This window comes from Alternaria postmessia (genome assembly GCF_024291825.1).
Source record: "Alternaria postmessia strain BMP 2775 chromosome Unknown scaffold_69, whole genome shotgun sequence".
NCBI classification, from domain to species: domain Eukaryota; kingdom Fungi; phylum Ascomycota; class Dothideomycetes; order Pleosporales; family Pleosporaceae; genus Alternaria; species Alternaria postmessia.
The window spans coordinates 15,684-31,170 of record NW_026260142.1 but is presented as its reverse complement, the minus strand read 5'-3'; the positions used below and the strand labels follow the sequence as shown (position 1 = coordinate 31,170).

At 52.1% G+C, this 15,487-nt stretch overlaps 6 protein-coding genes across 6 annotated transcripts; 5 read left to right on the top strand and 1 right to left on the bottom strand.

Annotated features, from left to right (window-relative positions):
* Positions 1-353: 353 nt before the first annotated feature.
* J4E82_008484 (uncharacterized protein) lies at positions 354-2,090 on the bottom strand (the record flags this gene model as incomplete). The annotated part of the gene is made up of 1 exon (XM_051734715.1): positions 354-2,090. One exon carries the CDS (start codon positions 2,088-2,090, stop codon positions 354-356), a length of 1,737 nt encoding a protein of 578 aa, XP_051585499.1.
* Positions 2,091-4,811: 2,721 nt separating this feature from the next.
* Positions 4,812-6,142, top strand: J4E82_008483 (uncharacterized protein; the record flags this gene model as incomplete). The annotated part of the gene is made up of 3 exons (XM_051734714.1): positions 4,812-4,892; positions 4,957-5,510; positions 5,560-6,142. The coding sequence occupies 3 exons, from the start codon at positions 4,812-4,814 to the stop codon at positions 6,140-6,142; spliced, it is 1,218 nt and encodes a 405-aa protein (XP_051585498.1).
* A 577-nt stretch (positions 6,143-6,719) lies between these two features.
* J4E82_008482 (uncharacterized protein) lies at positions 6,720-7,832 on the top strand (the record flags this gene model as incomplete). The annotated part of the gene is made up of 3 exons (XM_051734713.1): positions 6,720-6,871; positions 7,090-7,222; positions 7,275-7,832. 3 exons carry the CDS (start codon positions 6,720-6,722, stop codon positions 7,830-7,832), a joined length of 843 nt encoding a protein of 280 aa, XP_051585497.1.
* Positions 7,833-10,494: 2,662 nt separating this feature from the next.
* Positions 10,495-11,472, top strand: J4E82_008481 (uncharacterized protein; the record flags this gene model as incomplete). Its single annotated transcript, XM_051734712.1, has 1 exon — positions 10,495-11,472. The coding sequence occupies one exon, from the start codon at positions 10,495-10,497 to the stop codon at positions 11,470-11,472; it is 978 nt and encodes a 325-aa protein (XP_051585496.1).
* Positions 11,473-12,186: 714 nt separating this feature from the next.
* J4E82_008480 (uncharacterized protein) lies at positions 12,187-13,174 on the top strand (the record flags this gene model as incomplete). The annotated part of the gene is made up of 4 exons (XM_051734711.1): positions 12,187-12,402; positions 12,463-12,569; positions 12,623-13,040; positions 13,112-13,174. 4 exons carry the CDS (start codon positions 12,187-12,189, stop codon positions 13,172-13,174), a joined length of 804 nt encoding a protein of 267 aa, XP_051585495.1.
* Positions 13,175-13,891: 717 nt separating this feature from the next.
* Positions 13,892-15,441, top strand: J4E82_008479 (uncharacterized protein; the record flags this gene model as incomplete). The annotated part of the gene is made up of 4 exons (XM_051734710.1): positions 13,892-14,041; positions 14,097-14,122; positions 14,175-15,298; positions 15,347-15,441. The coding sequence occupies 4 exons, from the start codon at positions 13,892-13,894 to the stop codon at positions 15,439-15,441; spliced, it is 1,395 nt and encodes a 464-aa protein (XP_051585494.1).
* Positions 15,442-15,487: the final 46 nt, after the last annotated feature.

Here is a 15,487-nt window from a genome sequence, read left to right as displayed (position 1 = left end):
CGACTGGTGTAGGTAAGACACCAAGCACTCAGCAGAAAAGCGGAAAGTCATTGAAGGGGAAGAAGAAGTGGGAGAAGCTAGTCCTTTCTTAGCCTCTACTCCGGCGTCATGAGGAACTTTCCTATGGGTTGTACTTCCAACAATTGTTCCTGGAGATAAATACTACTACTTTATTAGTGAATATCTAAGCTACAGAGCAATATCTCATTTAGGTAGTAGTGACTTTTCTCATTGTAATTACTCATATCTACTCAAAACACTACATACTCAAACATCTTCTAAATCTTGTGCATGTCCAGATGCGCGCCTCTAACTAAATCTCAAGATCTTGAACATTCAGCTTCTCGTATGGATTAGAAGGCGACGACCCTCATACCACGCTTCATAGGCATGTTAGCCATCTCAGCGCGCCGGCGAGCGGAAGAGGTGAGGAACCCAGCTGGGTACTCGACGACAGCGTCGCCAGAAGCAGGGGCTGGTACCGCGGGTGCTGCAGACTGGCCATTCTGCTCTTCAGCAGGGACTGGCTCCGCTTTAGCAGCGTCGTCCTGCTGGTCTGCTTCGCCCTCGTCGTCGCTTTCCTCAGCTTCGTCTTGCTGGTCACCCTCCTTGTCGTCTTGTTCAGCTCCGTCTTGCTGTCCAGCTTGCTCTTGCTCTGCCTTGTCCTTCTCCTGCTGCTTCTTCTCGTCCTCGGTAGCTTTCTTGTCAGCCTCTTCCTGCTTCTTCTTCTCTTCCTCAGCGGCTTTAGCGTCAGCCTCTTCCTTCTTCTTAGCGTCTTCCTCGGCTTTCTTCTGTTCCTCAGCAGCCTTCTTTTCTTCCTCCTTGGCCTTCTTCTCCTCTTCCTTAGCAGCTTTGTCAGCCTCTTCCTTGGCCTTCTTGTCCGCTTCCTCTTGCGCCTTCTTCTCCTTTTCGGCTGCTTTCTTGTCAGCTTCTTCTTGTTGCTTGGCCTGCTCCTCAGCGGCCTTCTTCTCTTCCTCAGCCTTCTTCTTTTCCTCCTCAGCCGCGTTGGGCGTCTCGGTGGCCGCAGGCGCAGTAGCATTTGCAGTGGACGAAGCGACCAGCTTGGTCGAGTTCGCGGCCTCGCCCATTACTAAGGAAAAGCTCTCAGTGACCATAGGCGCTGGTGGTGCTGGGTGGGTCATGGACATGTTACCAGCCGCAGGAGCTTCAGGAACAACAGTGACAGCAGCGGGAGGGGGCATAGTGTGTTCTGGCGCCGCCTGCGTCTCCTTAGCCGGCATCTCAGCTGGCGGTGGCATCTCGGCAGGAGGAGGTGGAGGAGGCATGGTGTGTTCTGGTGCTGCTTGAGTTGTGTGTGCGGGCATCTCAGCTGGAGGAGGCATCTCCGCAGCAGGCGGTGGAGGAGGCATCTCAGCGGCAGGCGGAGGCGGTGGCATGGAATGTTGGGTGACCATGGGGGCCGCAGTCTGTTCGACCATAGTTGTAGTCTCTGGCGCAACAGTTTCGTGAGTGATGGCCTCGGCTGTAGTTGTCGCTGCAACTTCTTCGGTGGTAGTGGCTGCTGCTGAGATACTGGCTAACTCCTTGGAAACGTGCATGGCTTCCATGGCGTCTGCAGAGGACTTATGGGCTGCATCCTTAGCCTTCTCCGACGCAACATGCATAGACTCCATGGCATCTGCGGAGGCCTTGTGAGCGGAAGCTTTGGCCTGCTCAGAGGCAACGTGCATGGCTTCCATAGCAGCGGCAGACTCTTGATGAGCCTTTTCTTCTGCTTCTGCCTTGGCTTGGTGCTCGGCTTCCATCTTTGCTGCCGCTTCCTGATGTGCTTTCTCCTCTGCTTCGGCCTTTGCCTGATGCTCGGCCTCCATCTTTGCAGCGGCCTCCTGGTGGGCTTTGTCTTTGGCCTCTGCTTCAGCTACATGCATTGACTCCATAGCATCAGCGGCAGCCTTAGCCGGATCAACTGCTGGGGCGGGCGCAGCCTCGCCCGGATGTTCGGTGCGCGCTACAACCCGGGACGGAACGTCAATGTTGATACGAGCAGCCAGCTTTGCGTTCCTAGGAAGAGGACCGGCAGCGACGGCAGCTGCCGAAAGGAGCGTAAGAAGCGGGTATATGGTCTTCATTATGGGTGTTTGGGTTGATCTAGAAGGACAGTAATGGAACTTGAGTCTTCGTTATTACAATGGAAAAAAGAGAGAATGAAGAGCTCAGCTCAATAAAATTAAACACTAGTGCACGGCACTTTGGAGAAAAGAATGTGGTTGTTTGAAGACGACTTGATGAAGAGTGGGCAGAATTTGTTAGATTCGGGACTTCATGATATATGTACCTTGATCGGCTCTTACGGCATGGAGAAGATTCAGGCCGTACCCCTAGAAGCAAACAGATCATCTGGAGCAGTTCCATACTTGGTGGTGTTTGATGGATTCCCGGCATCGTTTTCGCCTTGTCAAGGATGCCTTCAGGCGGCTAGGCGGCTAGGCAGGGTGACGACGACACTGTTCCCCCACCTCTCTCGAACACTTACAGCTGTCTCTCCGCCGTCTAGATAGCATTGACAGTGCTTGGCGTAGACGTTACCGGGCCAGATCCATGTGCGCGATGAGGCGCAGCACGGAAAAGACCAATCAGATTCATGAAAGACGAGAAAGAAGCACCGAAGCGTGGATCCGCTCGTCAAAGTCTTGGCCTGACAGGAACCGTCGGAGAGTATGTAGCAGGTCAGGCTGCAGGAGTATTGCAGTGTTGAAGCTCGCTTCCTCGGCGGGGATACATATATGCATGCTAGGGGTGTGAGGCGGGCAATGTTTCAGTGGCCCAATACAGAGTAGTGCCCGGATATCATGGCAGCCATGAGCCTCAGGCCCAAGCCACAACGACCATCGGAGGCCGAGATGATGTCAAAATGATCAGGGAGTTGTTTGGACGTTCGCGCAACTGAGTGGGCGTTTGCAGAATCTGCAGTCGGAGGTCTCTTGGTTTCATGACACACTAGGCTCCGGGTACGACATGATCCGAGGTCGAGATGAAAGTTGTGACTTGATAAACATTCCGTTTTCTTGTAAGTGACAGGATCGTACGATACACTGAAGTGCCCAAGAAAACTAGGGGTATGATGTAGCAAACTATCCAATCGAAGAGGCAATGATGCAAGCCCGAAAACGTCCATCAATGACTCCCGACGACGCGTAGACAAGAAACTGGAGACTTTTGATACAACAGTGCTGGTGGCGCGAATGTCACGCGTGCTTATTTTCCATTCGTCGCAAGCGGACGGCGAGCGTCAGCTTCATTCGTTCAAGACGGAAAGTCAATTGTTGATGAGCTCTATCTCTACTGTATCCTCCCCAAGAGATATTTCTGAACGCACCCTGAAGGAACGACTGAAAGCAGAAGATGACCGGAGATGAAAATATTGTGACCTATTTTTCGACTCTCATACAAACTATGCTCGGCCGGAGCCTTCGGGACTTTCAGTAGTTCTAATATTCGCTTACCGACTTGGAAATGGAAGAGTAGCAACCGAACGTCACTACAATTCAGTCTTCGCAACAGATTTTGCGATCGGGTAACGGCCTCATGTCAGGGGGATGTCCTTGCGAAACGCGGTGAACACATACGTCGAGACAGTGTGTTGTGTTTCTCGTATATGTGCTAGGGTCCCGTAAAAAACGCCAGGGCTGAAATGTGGCTGCCCGGGCCTCGGTAGGGAGATTGACCGGCAAATTTAGACAATGCTTATTGTTGGCGCTTTACCGCCTTTGCGCGCCAAGCAAATCCGCTTCAATTCAGGCCCCTTCTACTAAGATCAAGCAATAGCTTGAAAACTGCCCATCGTTGTCGAGATGTTCGCTGAAGTTTCCTTGCGCTCAGGGGCTCCGGCGCGGCTACTCAGTGGGTCGGAGGAAGAGTAATGATCCGAATCCGAGATGCAATGTAGCGACAGCATCCTCACAACACCAAGGAGTTCTATCCGCCCCAATCCGCTGAGCTGCCAAGGCAGAAGAGTGGCAGTGTTGAGGCACCGAGTACAGTAGTAAGCACAGTATGAGGATGGGCATGTTGAAATTGCATGTCATAAGATCTGGGGGGCAGCCAACCGGGTTAGGCCATGTGTTAGGCGAGCACTTGCTTTGACGCTTCCTGCTTCCTTTCTTTGCTCTACGGTGTACGGCTCAACTGCGCCCCGACGAAATGAGCAATTGACGTCACAATGCCTTGCGCTTACCCCAAGCCTGTATGATTATACCGGTGGCATGCCAGTGGCGCCAGCAAACCTCAGCGGTGGTCGCGTGCACAGCCAGCGATGAGCACGCGACACTGCAACGGATGGTAGCGACAATGGCGGAGGCATGTGCATCAGATGGAGATGGGCCAAAGAGAAAGACGATGGGTGGAAGCCTGTGCCTCAGCGGCTTGCGCGCCGCTGCGCAGGTCCAAGCCGCTAGAGGTGAAAAAGTGGGACTTTGATACGCATACGCACGCTTGGATCAGGACGTCTGACCTCCTTTGCCAGAATCCGGGCTTCAACGCGAACTTCTAGGCAAGCACCATCATAGGTCCGCTAAGCATCGAGTGAAGCAAGCGGTCACTCCTCCACTCTCCACTTTTGGTCTTGAACCCTTTCCCCTCTTTTGTTTCCTGTCACTCCTTTACCTGTGTTGTCGACATACCTCGAGCCCGACCACCAGGCTCCGCGCGTACCCGGGAGAAAATAGAGCCGACAAGTGCACCTCCCGTTGGACCATTTTGAGCAGCATACTCTATTCCACGAGTATCAACAAGCAGCATCCCGCAGACCCCTTAGGCGACACAGCTCCGAACTTGCACGCACGCGACACAACATGGCAAACTCTACCCTACCAGACGACGGCCAATGGAACAGCAAACCAGCTTGGAAGCTGCCAGGATGGTGCGAACCAGTTGTACGTACCCTGAACGACACCAGAGTTCCCATAGTATGGCATACTGACAGGGGCATGCGAGCAGATGGTCGCCAGTATCCTTTTCTTCGCCATGTTCATGACACGGAAACGAGACTTCAAGATCTTCGGTCGATCATCACAGCGGACCGGTTATCTTGACAACACACCGAACGAATCCACAGACCGCCTTCTGCAATCAGACAGCGACAGCGACTTCGATGAGATCAGCGCGACCAAGAACCCCAACGCACCCAAAGTCCGCAATATCCTCTGGTGGAAGGTCACAACACCCAGCACATCGCGCTTCCGAAACAATATACACAGTCGCATACTGCAGCGTTTCCCATTCTTGATTGAGATGTTCTACTGGGTCATCAACTACGCATTCTACCGCATGACCGCCATTGCATCGGCCAAGCTCTTCGCCGGGCGAGGAATTTGGGACGTAGCACAGGAACATGGAATCGCAGTACTAGAAGCGGAAGAATATGGTTTCCTGAGATTTTTATTCCCTGTCCGCGAAAGAGATGTCCAACAGTGGTTCATGCATGGACACCAAGACGCTCTTACAGTGCTGAACAAGTGCTATGCGCTCATTCACATTCCTGGAACGGTTGGGTAAGTTTGCCGTTGAAGAACGTATTGGATCTTTGCTAATTTCTCCAAGATTCATTTGCTGGTACTACTACGTCGCACCGTCCTTTGACACCTTTGCCATCGCCCGCCGGACCCTTACCCTGACCAACTTCTGCGCTTTTATGACCTTTGTTGTATACCCATGCATGCCGCCACGACTTCTACCTACCGAATACGGCTTCCTTGACACTGTCCGCCACGACGACGCACAAAGTGTATGGATGAGCGGCAAGTTCGTCAACCAGCTCGCAGCCATGCCATCGATGCACTTTGGCTACTCTTTCTGCATTGGCATGACCATGATCTACCACTCCGGTCTTTTCCGCCGCACCCTGGAACAGGGCGAAGTACGCAAGAACGCATTCTGGAAGATCTTCTACCTGCTTCTAGGAATCGGATACCCTTCCTTCATCTTGACAGTCATTGTTGCTACGGCCAACCATTACTTCATGGACGCATTGGTGGCTACCTGCTTCGTCTTCCTTTCCTTTCTTTGCAACAAGTTCTTTTACGTCTTCATCCCGCTTGAGGACCTCCTACTTTACGTTATCCGGGCGGACAAACCCGTCCCCACAACTGGCGATCGCTTCCACGAGAAGGGTGGCCGTCTGTAGTCTGACGATCCGACTACTTCCCCTTAGCCCTTGGCTCCGGTTGAGAACCTTGTTCACTTTAATCTCGTCGCATTTATGGAGCATAGCATTATCGGCGGCGTTGGTTAGAGCACCTGAAAATTACCCATGTCGCAATTGGATATCACGCAAGTAGCGATGTTATATGTACATATTCTAGATCCGAATCCAACCTATCTCTATTGTACTCCCAGTCGTTGCTATGTTGTTGGTGCAGACATGTTTGTGTGATGCTGGCTGACGCTCGCCAAGACCTGTTCCTGCGTTAGCGTGGAGAGAGCTCCCCAGCTCCAGCTCTCGAAGACGCGTACAAGCTCTCAAGAAGGCTCCCGGTCGTGTCCAACCACCACTCAACGCTCTCTAAGTAGTTCCACGCGCTTTGACACGTGATTTCTGTATAGCGCTACCATCTCTCTAGCTATCCGCTTTTCGCGATTCATACTATTTTCTGGTTGCTGACATTGATATTCCGCATAGCTATCTTCGAGCTTGTTTCGAATAGTTTCATTCGCTTCCACACACTTTCCTCCGCTATCGCATATACCCAATCATAATAGTTATGGCGGATCTTGAGCAACAGACGCCGATTGAGGGCACACCCGTCAATGACATTGAGATGGAGGGCGCGGGCGACGCTGAAGCTGGCGCGGGAGAGACAACACTCTTGCCTGAGATTGAACCGGAGACGCCCAAGCTGGTTCTCTTCGCTGAGTGAGTCACGCTCGTATACATACATTAGGCCAGGGGATGTTTTGGTGAGCTGGCAAGAGCGGGGGTGCACTGGTTGCGTGCATGAGGCTTGATAGCTAGAACACAGCCGGAGATAGTGCGCGCAATCATTGCCTTAGCTTTGCGGAATTGTGAATTGTTCCTTGCCCTCATGAAGGTCAAAGACATACAGAATGAATGCGCAGCTAACATGCGACCAGTCTCATGAAGAGTCCGATCGTCGAAGTCATCGTGGGATCCGGAGACGACCGAACTACATACTCAGCGCACGAGGCAGTTCTCGTGAAGTCGCCAGAGTTCGTCAAACAAGTTGAGAAGTTTGCGCCAGGAGGGGTACGCTACCAGGTCCTCGCTCAGCCAGAGGTCGCTTACTGACAGTCTCTAGCCTCGCCAGATCGTCTATACAGATTGCGACGTTGATGCTATGGGCTCAGTGGTTGAATACCTCTACACCGGCGAATACTTCCCCAAGAAAACATCCAGCGCACGCGACGCACCTCTCGAGAAGGACCCGCGGCAGCCGTCTACTGATAACGAAGGCTTGGGTCTTCTTGTCCACGCACGCATCTACACCCTCGCGGATCGTCTCCAACTCCCAGAATTGAAGTCCCTCGCACACTCGAAGATCCACCGCACGGCCTCGACTGCAAAGGGGGAGCTCGCATACGCACGCTACGTATACAAGGAATCTAACCCCGAAGACGCGACTATCCGCAAGCCGGTGGCTGCTTTCTGGGCTACACGCAGCTACAGCCTACGCCACGACGCCGAGCCAGAATTCAAGGCCATGTGTCTCGAGTTCCCACAATTCTCGTACGATGTGCTCCAGCTTGTCTTGGACCAACAAGAGAAGAAGCGTGGCGGTGATGATGGGCCGAGTCGAGGTGGGCCGAGCGTGGTTCCTGGAAGCACGAGGAAGAGGGCTAGAGTGAGTCAAGTATAGATGCGAGATTTGATTTTGCATCGTGCTTGATTCTTCTTACCTCCTTTGGAATGCTTTCTTGCTTCCCGTGTTAAAGCCCTCCCTGGCTTCTATCACAGCATAATCCAAATGAACATTTGTATGACGCGCCTGGCTCTGGCGAAATGTTCTTTTGGGGCCTGTAGGACGTGTTCTTCACTCACACTGGTTTCCTTTGTCATATCAGATCTCGATTTTGTAAATCACATCTACCGTCGAGCACCTAGCAGCGGTCATGATATTCTGACATGTCGAAAAGCTTTGCTCAGCATTCGGGCTGAGGGTAGTGCTGGCTTAGGCCGTATGTTCTTCGGGTTTAACACCATGGACATTGGCCGCTAAAGGTGTTTTGATAGCAGGAAAGCATGGCGTATGTAAGTGGGCAACAAGCTTATCAGTTTCATATGTTCAATCAGTAGATTGTGTTGATAGCGCTGTGTTATAAGTAGAGTATTGTTGAGGCCAGTGTTCTTATCATGGAGGTCATTCCGCCAGAGCGTAGTGGTACGTACCCCAAACTTAGTCGTATATGCTCAACATCGAGATCTGAGTAAGCGCTCAAAGCACGGCGGCTTGTACGTGCATATATATTATCACATCCCCATACATGAATTTGAAACACAGCAAACGATCCGCCGGAGTACTTGACTATATCAGGTGCTCAGAGTTACAATTACTTGCGTTGACCCTTGTTTAGAGAAAAGCCACTGGATGCATTATGACGTGACAGAAAGCTTGCTGCAGGGACGGGGGTCACGTAGCGTGAACGTAGTGCTGAGCTATAGAACTACACATTTGTTGGGACGACGGTGCTACATGCACAGTGGCCATTGCCGGATTGTAGAGTCATTGTTGCTTGGATAGGTAGCTGCCAAGTACGGGCGAAAGAGGGGTCAGTGCCGCTGCGGGATGTGGAGGACACGGTACGTGAGCGTTATGGGCAGGAAAGGTCGCAAAGAAGAAAATGCCTCGATCATGAAGAGCGTACTGATCCCTGGTAAATGAGCAACTTACTGGGTAGAAGAAGCTAGCGACGCCGTCGTTCAAGTGTGTCGACTGTCAAGCGGACCAAAGGGCTAAGGTAGCATTCACGCTAGAGTACAAATGCTGGGCATGGGCGTCTGTTTCGGGACCCTCGAAAGCTCCCATAGCCCGGGTAATTTAAGCCATGGCGTCGATGTCATCAACTATTGGCGATGGCTACGGACAATAGTCCAGGTTCTCTGACATCTGTCATCCATCGTTTGGTGACATTGCGGTCCGGCTATCGACGAGTGGAACACGCCACCCGAGGGTGAGAGGGCCGGTCAAGACTGCGCGAACACGTGGAGGTGCATCACAGTGCGCATGTTCGTGATTTAAGGGTGGGTCGATTGGCTGCAAGTTGTGCGATCGTAGAGTTTGTGATACAGCGACCCGGTCCCGCGATGCATGCATAGTGTTGCCAGATCTACAGAGGGTGGTGGGAGGGTGTACTGTTACGTGCTGTCATTGCCTGCCGTCCCAATGCGACGGACGTGCGTTAGCCGTGCATTGGCAGGAGGTACTTTGTAGCCACAAACTGCGAGACAATGGTCACGATGGCAGCAATGAAGTGTGAAAGTAGGGGGCGAGCCCAGGTACAAACGTAAGGTAGCCGCGGTTCAGCAGGCAATAGTTATAGACCCGAGTCTGGCCAGGTGCTTCATTTCTCCGAGATTCCTCTTCATCTCCGCAATTACTCTCACATGACAGTCCAGTAGGCAGCTCCATCGTGTCTCCAGGGCTTCGTCGCTTCTTCTAAGGCGCGGCGGACCCTGCAGAACCACGCAGGTGCCCCGCAGTATTGTGCCCGATATCTACAAACTCGCGCACTCTTTCGGAATCCACCCCGGAACTGCTCGAACCTATGCATCTTCTCATCCCGCTGCTGGGTACTTAACAGCTAATTAACCGCCAATCACGACGGCCTGGATCCACCATCTCTCTTCCTTTCTCTCGTCGCCTCGAGAGATGCAAGCTGTTTAGGGAGACTGCTGCGCGTCTTTTGCCTGCACTGTCACGGCCCGGTGGGCCAGCGCTCTAGCCTTGTTCCGCACTCACGAGACCCGCTCTCGGGCCTCGCATCGTGAGTCGACGCTCTCCAGCGCTCCACGTACCCTCACATCGTGACCCGCCAACGCACTCGGCGCGCTTCACCGCGCCTTGTCAGGGTTCGTCCAGCCACTTTACGCTACTCTTCCATGGCCACCGTTTATACAACGCGGCAGCGAGCTTCGGGACGGCGCTTGCATCAAGGTTCCGACCAGCTGCAATAAGTCAAGACGCAATCCTTCTAGCGTCACTTGACCTTACAAACTGAACGCCTCCCCCCAAGGCTATCGATTATCGTATCTTCCATTGTCCTTCTATACATCAACACTCACATCGCCAACCCTCTAACCCCTACGAATACGAGCCTCCCTAGTCGTCACGCTAATCACGCTGATCCTCACATCCAAGTGTAAGCTAATGTTCAGCACTACGCTGGACTTTGTGTTGATCAATTGCAGGCCTCCGACATTTTATACACTACCTCCTACATCAATCTCTTCAGCTCTTGCTCGATACACTTTCCACCTGCAAAGTATATCGGTAGACTTCGGCAGCATATCCACAAGTCCAAATGATCCAAGTGTGCCACGCAGCCCCTCCATACAAGACCGTGCATCCGAGGCGACTCGTACTTGCACCGGTCATTCAAAACCAACAAACCATGGATCCTCCCTCAGCACCCAACCCGGCAGGCGATGCAGGAGTACTACCACATTTCAACAGCCTCAGCATTCAGGACGCACCATCACCACCAACCAATGACACCGATCTCGATGTTTTGACCATGTCACGAGAAACCGCCATGAAATTAATCGCCCGCTCGATAATCGCCATAGCCAATGCAGCCGGCGACGTACCAGCAACACCGCCACTCTCACGGCCTGGAACGCCTGGAGGAAGGGAAAACCATCTCATTCGATCACATCGGCGGACAGCATCCAGGCCAGCGACGCCTATACCCGCTGAAAAAGAGAATCATCAACCCACCGAACTAGCTCCACCCGAAGCGGGTCACGATGAGCCCGTCACTATACACGACATTGGCGCCGGAGCGCAGCCCGAGTCCGTGCAACGAGCCAACATGGCTCGAAAGTTTTTCTCCAAGACAGTGCCTAAAGTCGGTGTTGAGGAGTACATGAACCGCATCCAGAGATTTTGCCCCTTATCTACTGCTGTTTGGCTGGCTGCTGGATCGTACATGCTGCGATTATGCGTTATCGATAGGAGCGTTCCTCTCACATACCGCACAATGCATCGCCTCATCCTGGCCTGCGCTCTCGTCGCAATGAAGGCACTAGAGGACCACCGATGGCCTCAAAAACGATTCGCTGCAGTAGGAGGTGTTGACGAGGCAGCACTTAGCCGATTGGAGCTGTGTGTGGAGTTTTTGCTGTCGTTCGATGTCCAAATCTTCACACCGGAGAAGCTGAAAGATTTGACGCTTCAACTGCAGAAGGCGGGACAGGCAGCGACCATGACATGCAGATTACCGACGTCATTCAACCTAAAGCTGAATAGCCCAAAGATAAGGAATGCACAGGCTGTTTGAATTGAGCGACACAAAAGGCAAGCGTTTCCTTTTGACCGGATTTAAGGATATCCTCATTTAGCATAACAAAGGCGTTTGGGTAGCAAAACACGGACACGATAGCTGGGAAGCTTCTGTACTATAGACACCAAGAGGTGTGTACTGGAAGAAAGTCAAATTTTTCGACGTGCAAACAAAAGCTGCAGCGAGCCCACTTTTGGCGGTTGATTGTGGAGACCCGATGTTGAGGATTCAGGTACCGGCCCCAAAGTGGGAGATAGACGAGTGGAGCAAATCGGATGCTATCTGTTTACGCTGTTTGAAGTGTCATAGCAACGATATGCACGTTAATACAACAAGTAGTGTGGTCAACCATGGAACTGAAGTGTACATGTTTATTGCCATGGTGTTGAGGCGTCGCAATAGAGCGATAATCCCTGCCAATCGCAGATTAGCGTGCGCGGCAACGACGATCGTCCCCTGGCGTCGCCGCATGTTGCTTGATTGATTCCAGACTGCATCCTCTACTCAACACTAACAACCACCGCGCAATACCTGTCTCCACTGTTGCCTCGTCTCGACGCATCTGTTTATCGCATTGAAGATACGCGTAAACTGCGTGTATCGCGCCCCTCGTTCCATTACCGGACAGCAGCTACGACCCACCCCTCCACGCTCGCTTTCCTAGCCACACCGCTACCCGACCGCCACTCGCTACTATCACAATCCCTCACGATGACTCGGATACTACTTCCCCTCGCGCTCCTCGCCGCTCTGTCTCCACTTGTAAACGCCGGCGTCAAGTTCACATCACCGAGCGCGGGTGACAAACTCACGGCTGGCACAGCCGTTACCGTGAAATGGGAAGAGGGCGGCTCTGGACCTGCGCTGACAGATCTGACGACTTATCAGCTGCAGCTGATTGTAGGAGGAAATGAAGGCTCTGAGCAGGTAGGTTACAATACAGGCACTCGTGGAGGCGCATTGAGATGTTCTAACGATGGGAAATAGTTCGTAGTGGGTACCATTACACCCAGCGGTGCATTCACAGCTGGCAACACAGCTTCGGGTAGGATCGAAGTAGGCATGTCTGAGGACTTGAAGACCGCCAATGCCTAGTATGTTCCCACAATCAACCCAGATCAGCAAGATGCTAACTCGACTGTCACAGCTTCATCAAGATGATCGCAGTCGGAAAGACTGGTGGTCAGCTCGTCACCTACTCTGACCGCTTCCAGTTCTCTGGCTTCACAGGCAAAAACATCCTCAACCCTACTGTCAAGAAGGCTGCGGAGGACATCTCCACCACCGCTGGACCAGCAACCGAAGACACAACGACTGATGGAACCGACCCCGCTGCAGCGGACCCTGCTGAGGGCGACTACGGTGTGACTTACACAATGCAAACGGGCCCTACGCGTTATGCGCCCATGCAGCCTGTACCGCCTACAAAGATTACCGCCAAGAACACGAAGCCGCTGTATCCTACCAGCAGCGTCAAGATTGCAAAGTCGAAGCTGCCAATACCGACCATCCAGACTACGCTCACGCAGAGTCAAACATTCTCTGTTAAGAGCATGGAGAACACGGTACGTCATTTGTTGTGCGCAGAGATGCGCGACTTGCTTGCTATCTAGAAGATGTACTGATTGTTGTTTAGGTCGCCGCGGCTCCTCACGCTACCGACGATATGGCCAAGTACCTCAGACGCTGGCAGGACTAGTCTTCCTTTTTCGAAAAGCATAATCGATCGACCACTCAACGCAACGGACGAAGATGAATGACCAACCTATACCGACTTCGATAGATGATAAACGTTAGCGCATGGTGTGGCTGTCCATTTATTGTGTGAAAGATTAAGGGTTGGGGATTTGAAAGCACGAATTGCATTAAACAGCTCGTCGCTCGTATGAACAATGGGTTGTCTTAAGGTATTTTTGGTCTACGCGGGGCGTAAAATAGGTTCGCGCTGAATAATGATGGCATAGCGGACTGGCGTCTGGAGCTCAAGCGTGTTTATTGGCGTTGAACGACTTGTTCTGGGTTGAGAAATTAGACATGATCATGTAGTATTACAAAAATTATCAACCCGACATCCGCTTCACAGGGCGAAGATTTGCGACGTACATCTTTTGACAATCGGAACGAATAGATGCACCTTCCTTTTTAAAACATCGCGACACGTAGACCGCGGCTACCCGTCAGACGCGTGCGAGCTCACCCCACCACCCCACCTTCCCGGCCTGTAGCTATCGTCGCGCCTAACATCAGCAAAGCTCCTCGAAGCTCCCCCATGCGTGCCCTACTACCTCAAATCAGCCGTTCACTTCGACACACTTTACGTGCACGTCAACCGTCACCAACAAGACACTCGGCCATCGCGACACCCTGCTTTTACACCTTATCTGCAGAGAGCGGCAGCTGGACAAACGTGCACAAGATGGCTATTGCCGAAAACTATGAAGACGTGCTGAAGGGCAAGTACCCAGCCAAAGCACATGCGAAGAAGGTCGCAGAGTGGATCATTGAGAAGGGCGGTGACAAGAACGGAACAATTTATCTAGAGGCGCAGAAATTGAAGTTGAACGAGGTAGGTGCCCATAGTAATGCTCGGGTTTACAACAGACACTGATTCATTTGTTTAGGACAACGATGGCGAGGCACCCTTCCGGTAGGTGGTATAGCGACCGAAGAGAAGCACGGAGCTAATTATCTTCATCCAGTCAGCGACGATACTTTTTCTACCTCAGCGGATGTGAACTGCCAGACTCTCATTTGGTATATGAAATCGCCACTGACAAGCTCACTCTCTTCATCCCTCCCGTAGAACCCGACGAGGTCATCTGGTCTGGCCTACCTATGAGCCCCGAAGAAGCTAAAGCAAAGTATGACATTGACGAATGTCTAACAACCAAGGACGTCAACTCCCACCTCGCCAGCCAATCCGAATCAGCTCAATCAACCATCTATGCCATTCCAGAACAGGTCTCGGATCACGTCACCTTCATTTCTTATAAAGAAAAGGAGTTCAAACAACTCAAGACTGCCATCGAATATTGTCGCGTCACCAAGTCAGACTACGAGATCGCGCTTATTCGAAAAGCAAACGTCATCTCAACCGCAGCCCATGAAGCTGTCATGAAGGCTGCGTCGAAAGCGCAGAACGAATGCGAACTCGAAGCTGTGTTCCTCAAGGCATGCGTAGAGCGCAACGCGAAAAACCAAGCCTACCACTCTATTGTTGCGGCCGGTGAACATGCCGCGACATTGCACTACGTCAATAATGCTGCGCCAATCTCGGACCAAAATCTTCTGCTGCTGGATGCAGGATGTGAGGTTGACTGCTACGCCTCCGATATCACGCGCACATTCCCTGTAAAGGGTAAATTCACAACTGAGTCCCTTGCTATCTACAAGATTGTGCTGGATATGCAACACCAGTGTATCAACGCACTCAAGGCCGGCGTTGTGTGGGACCATGTCCACGAGCTTGCTCACAAGATTGCTATTAAGGGACTCCTGGATCTGGGCATATTGAAGGGCGACGCAGGCGAGCTGTTCAACAAGAGGATTAGTGTAGCTTTCTTCCCTCACGGTCTGGGTCACTACCTCGGAATGGACACTCACGATTCTGGTGGTGACCCCAACTATGCGGACAAGGATGTCATGTTCAGGTATCTGAGGAAGAGGGGCACCCTACCTGAACGTAGCGTCATTACCGTCGAGCCTGGCATCTACTTCTGCAAATTCATCATCGAGCCATATCTCAAGGATGAGGAGAAGAAGAAGTACATCGACGAGAGTGTGCTGGAGAAGTACTGGAGTGTGGGTGGTGTGAGGATTGAGGGTATGTTATGACGACCAGATGTATCGATGATATGCTAATGCTTTGCAGATAACGTGCTCGTTACCAAGGATGGACACGAGAACCTGACACCGACGGTGAAGGAGATTGATGATATCACTCAGTTGATTGTATCTGGTCAGTAGAGGCTTACTTTAGATTACTACGATGATGAACCACGCGAAGGAAGCA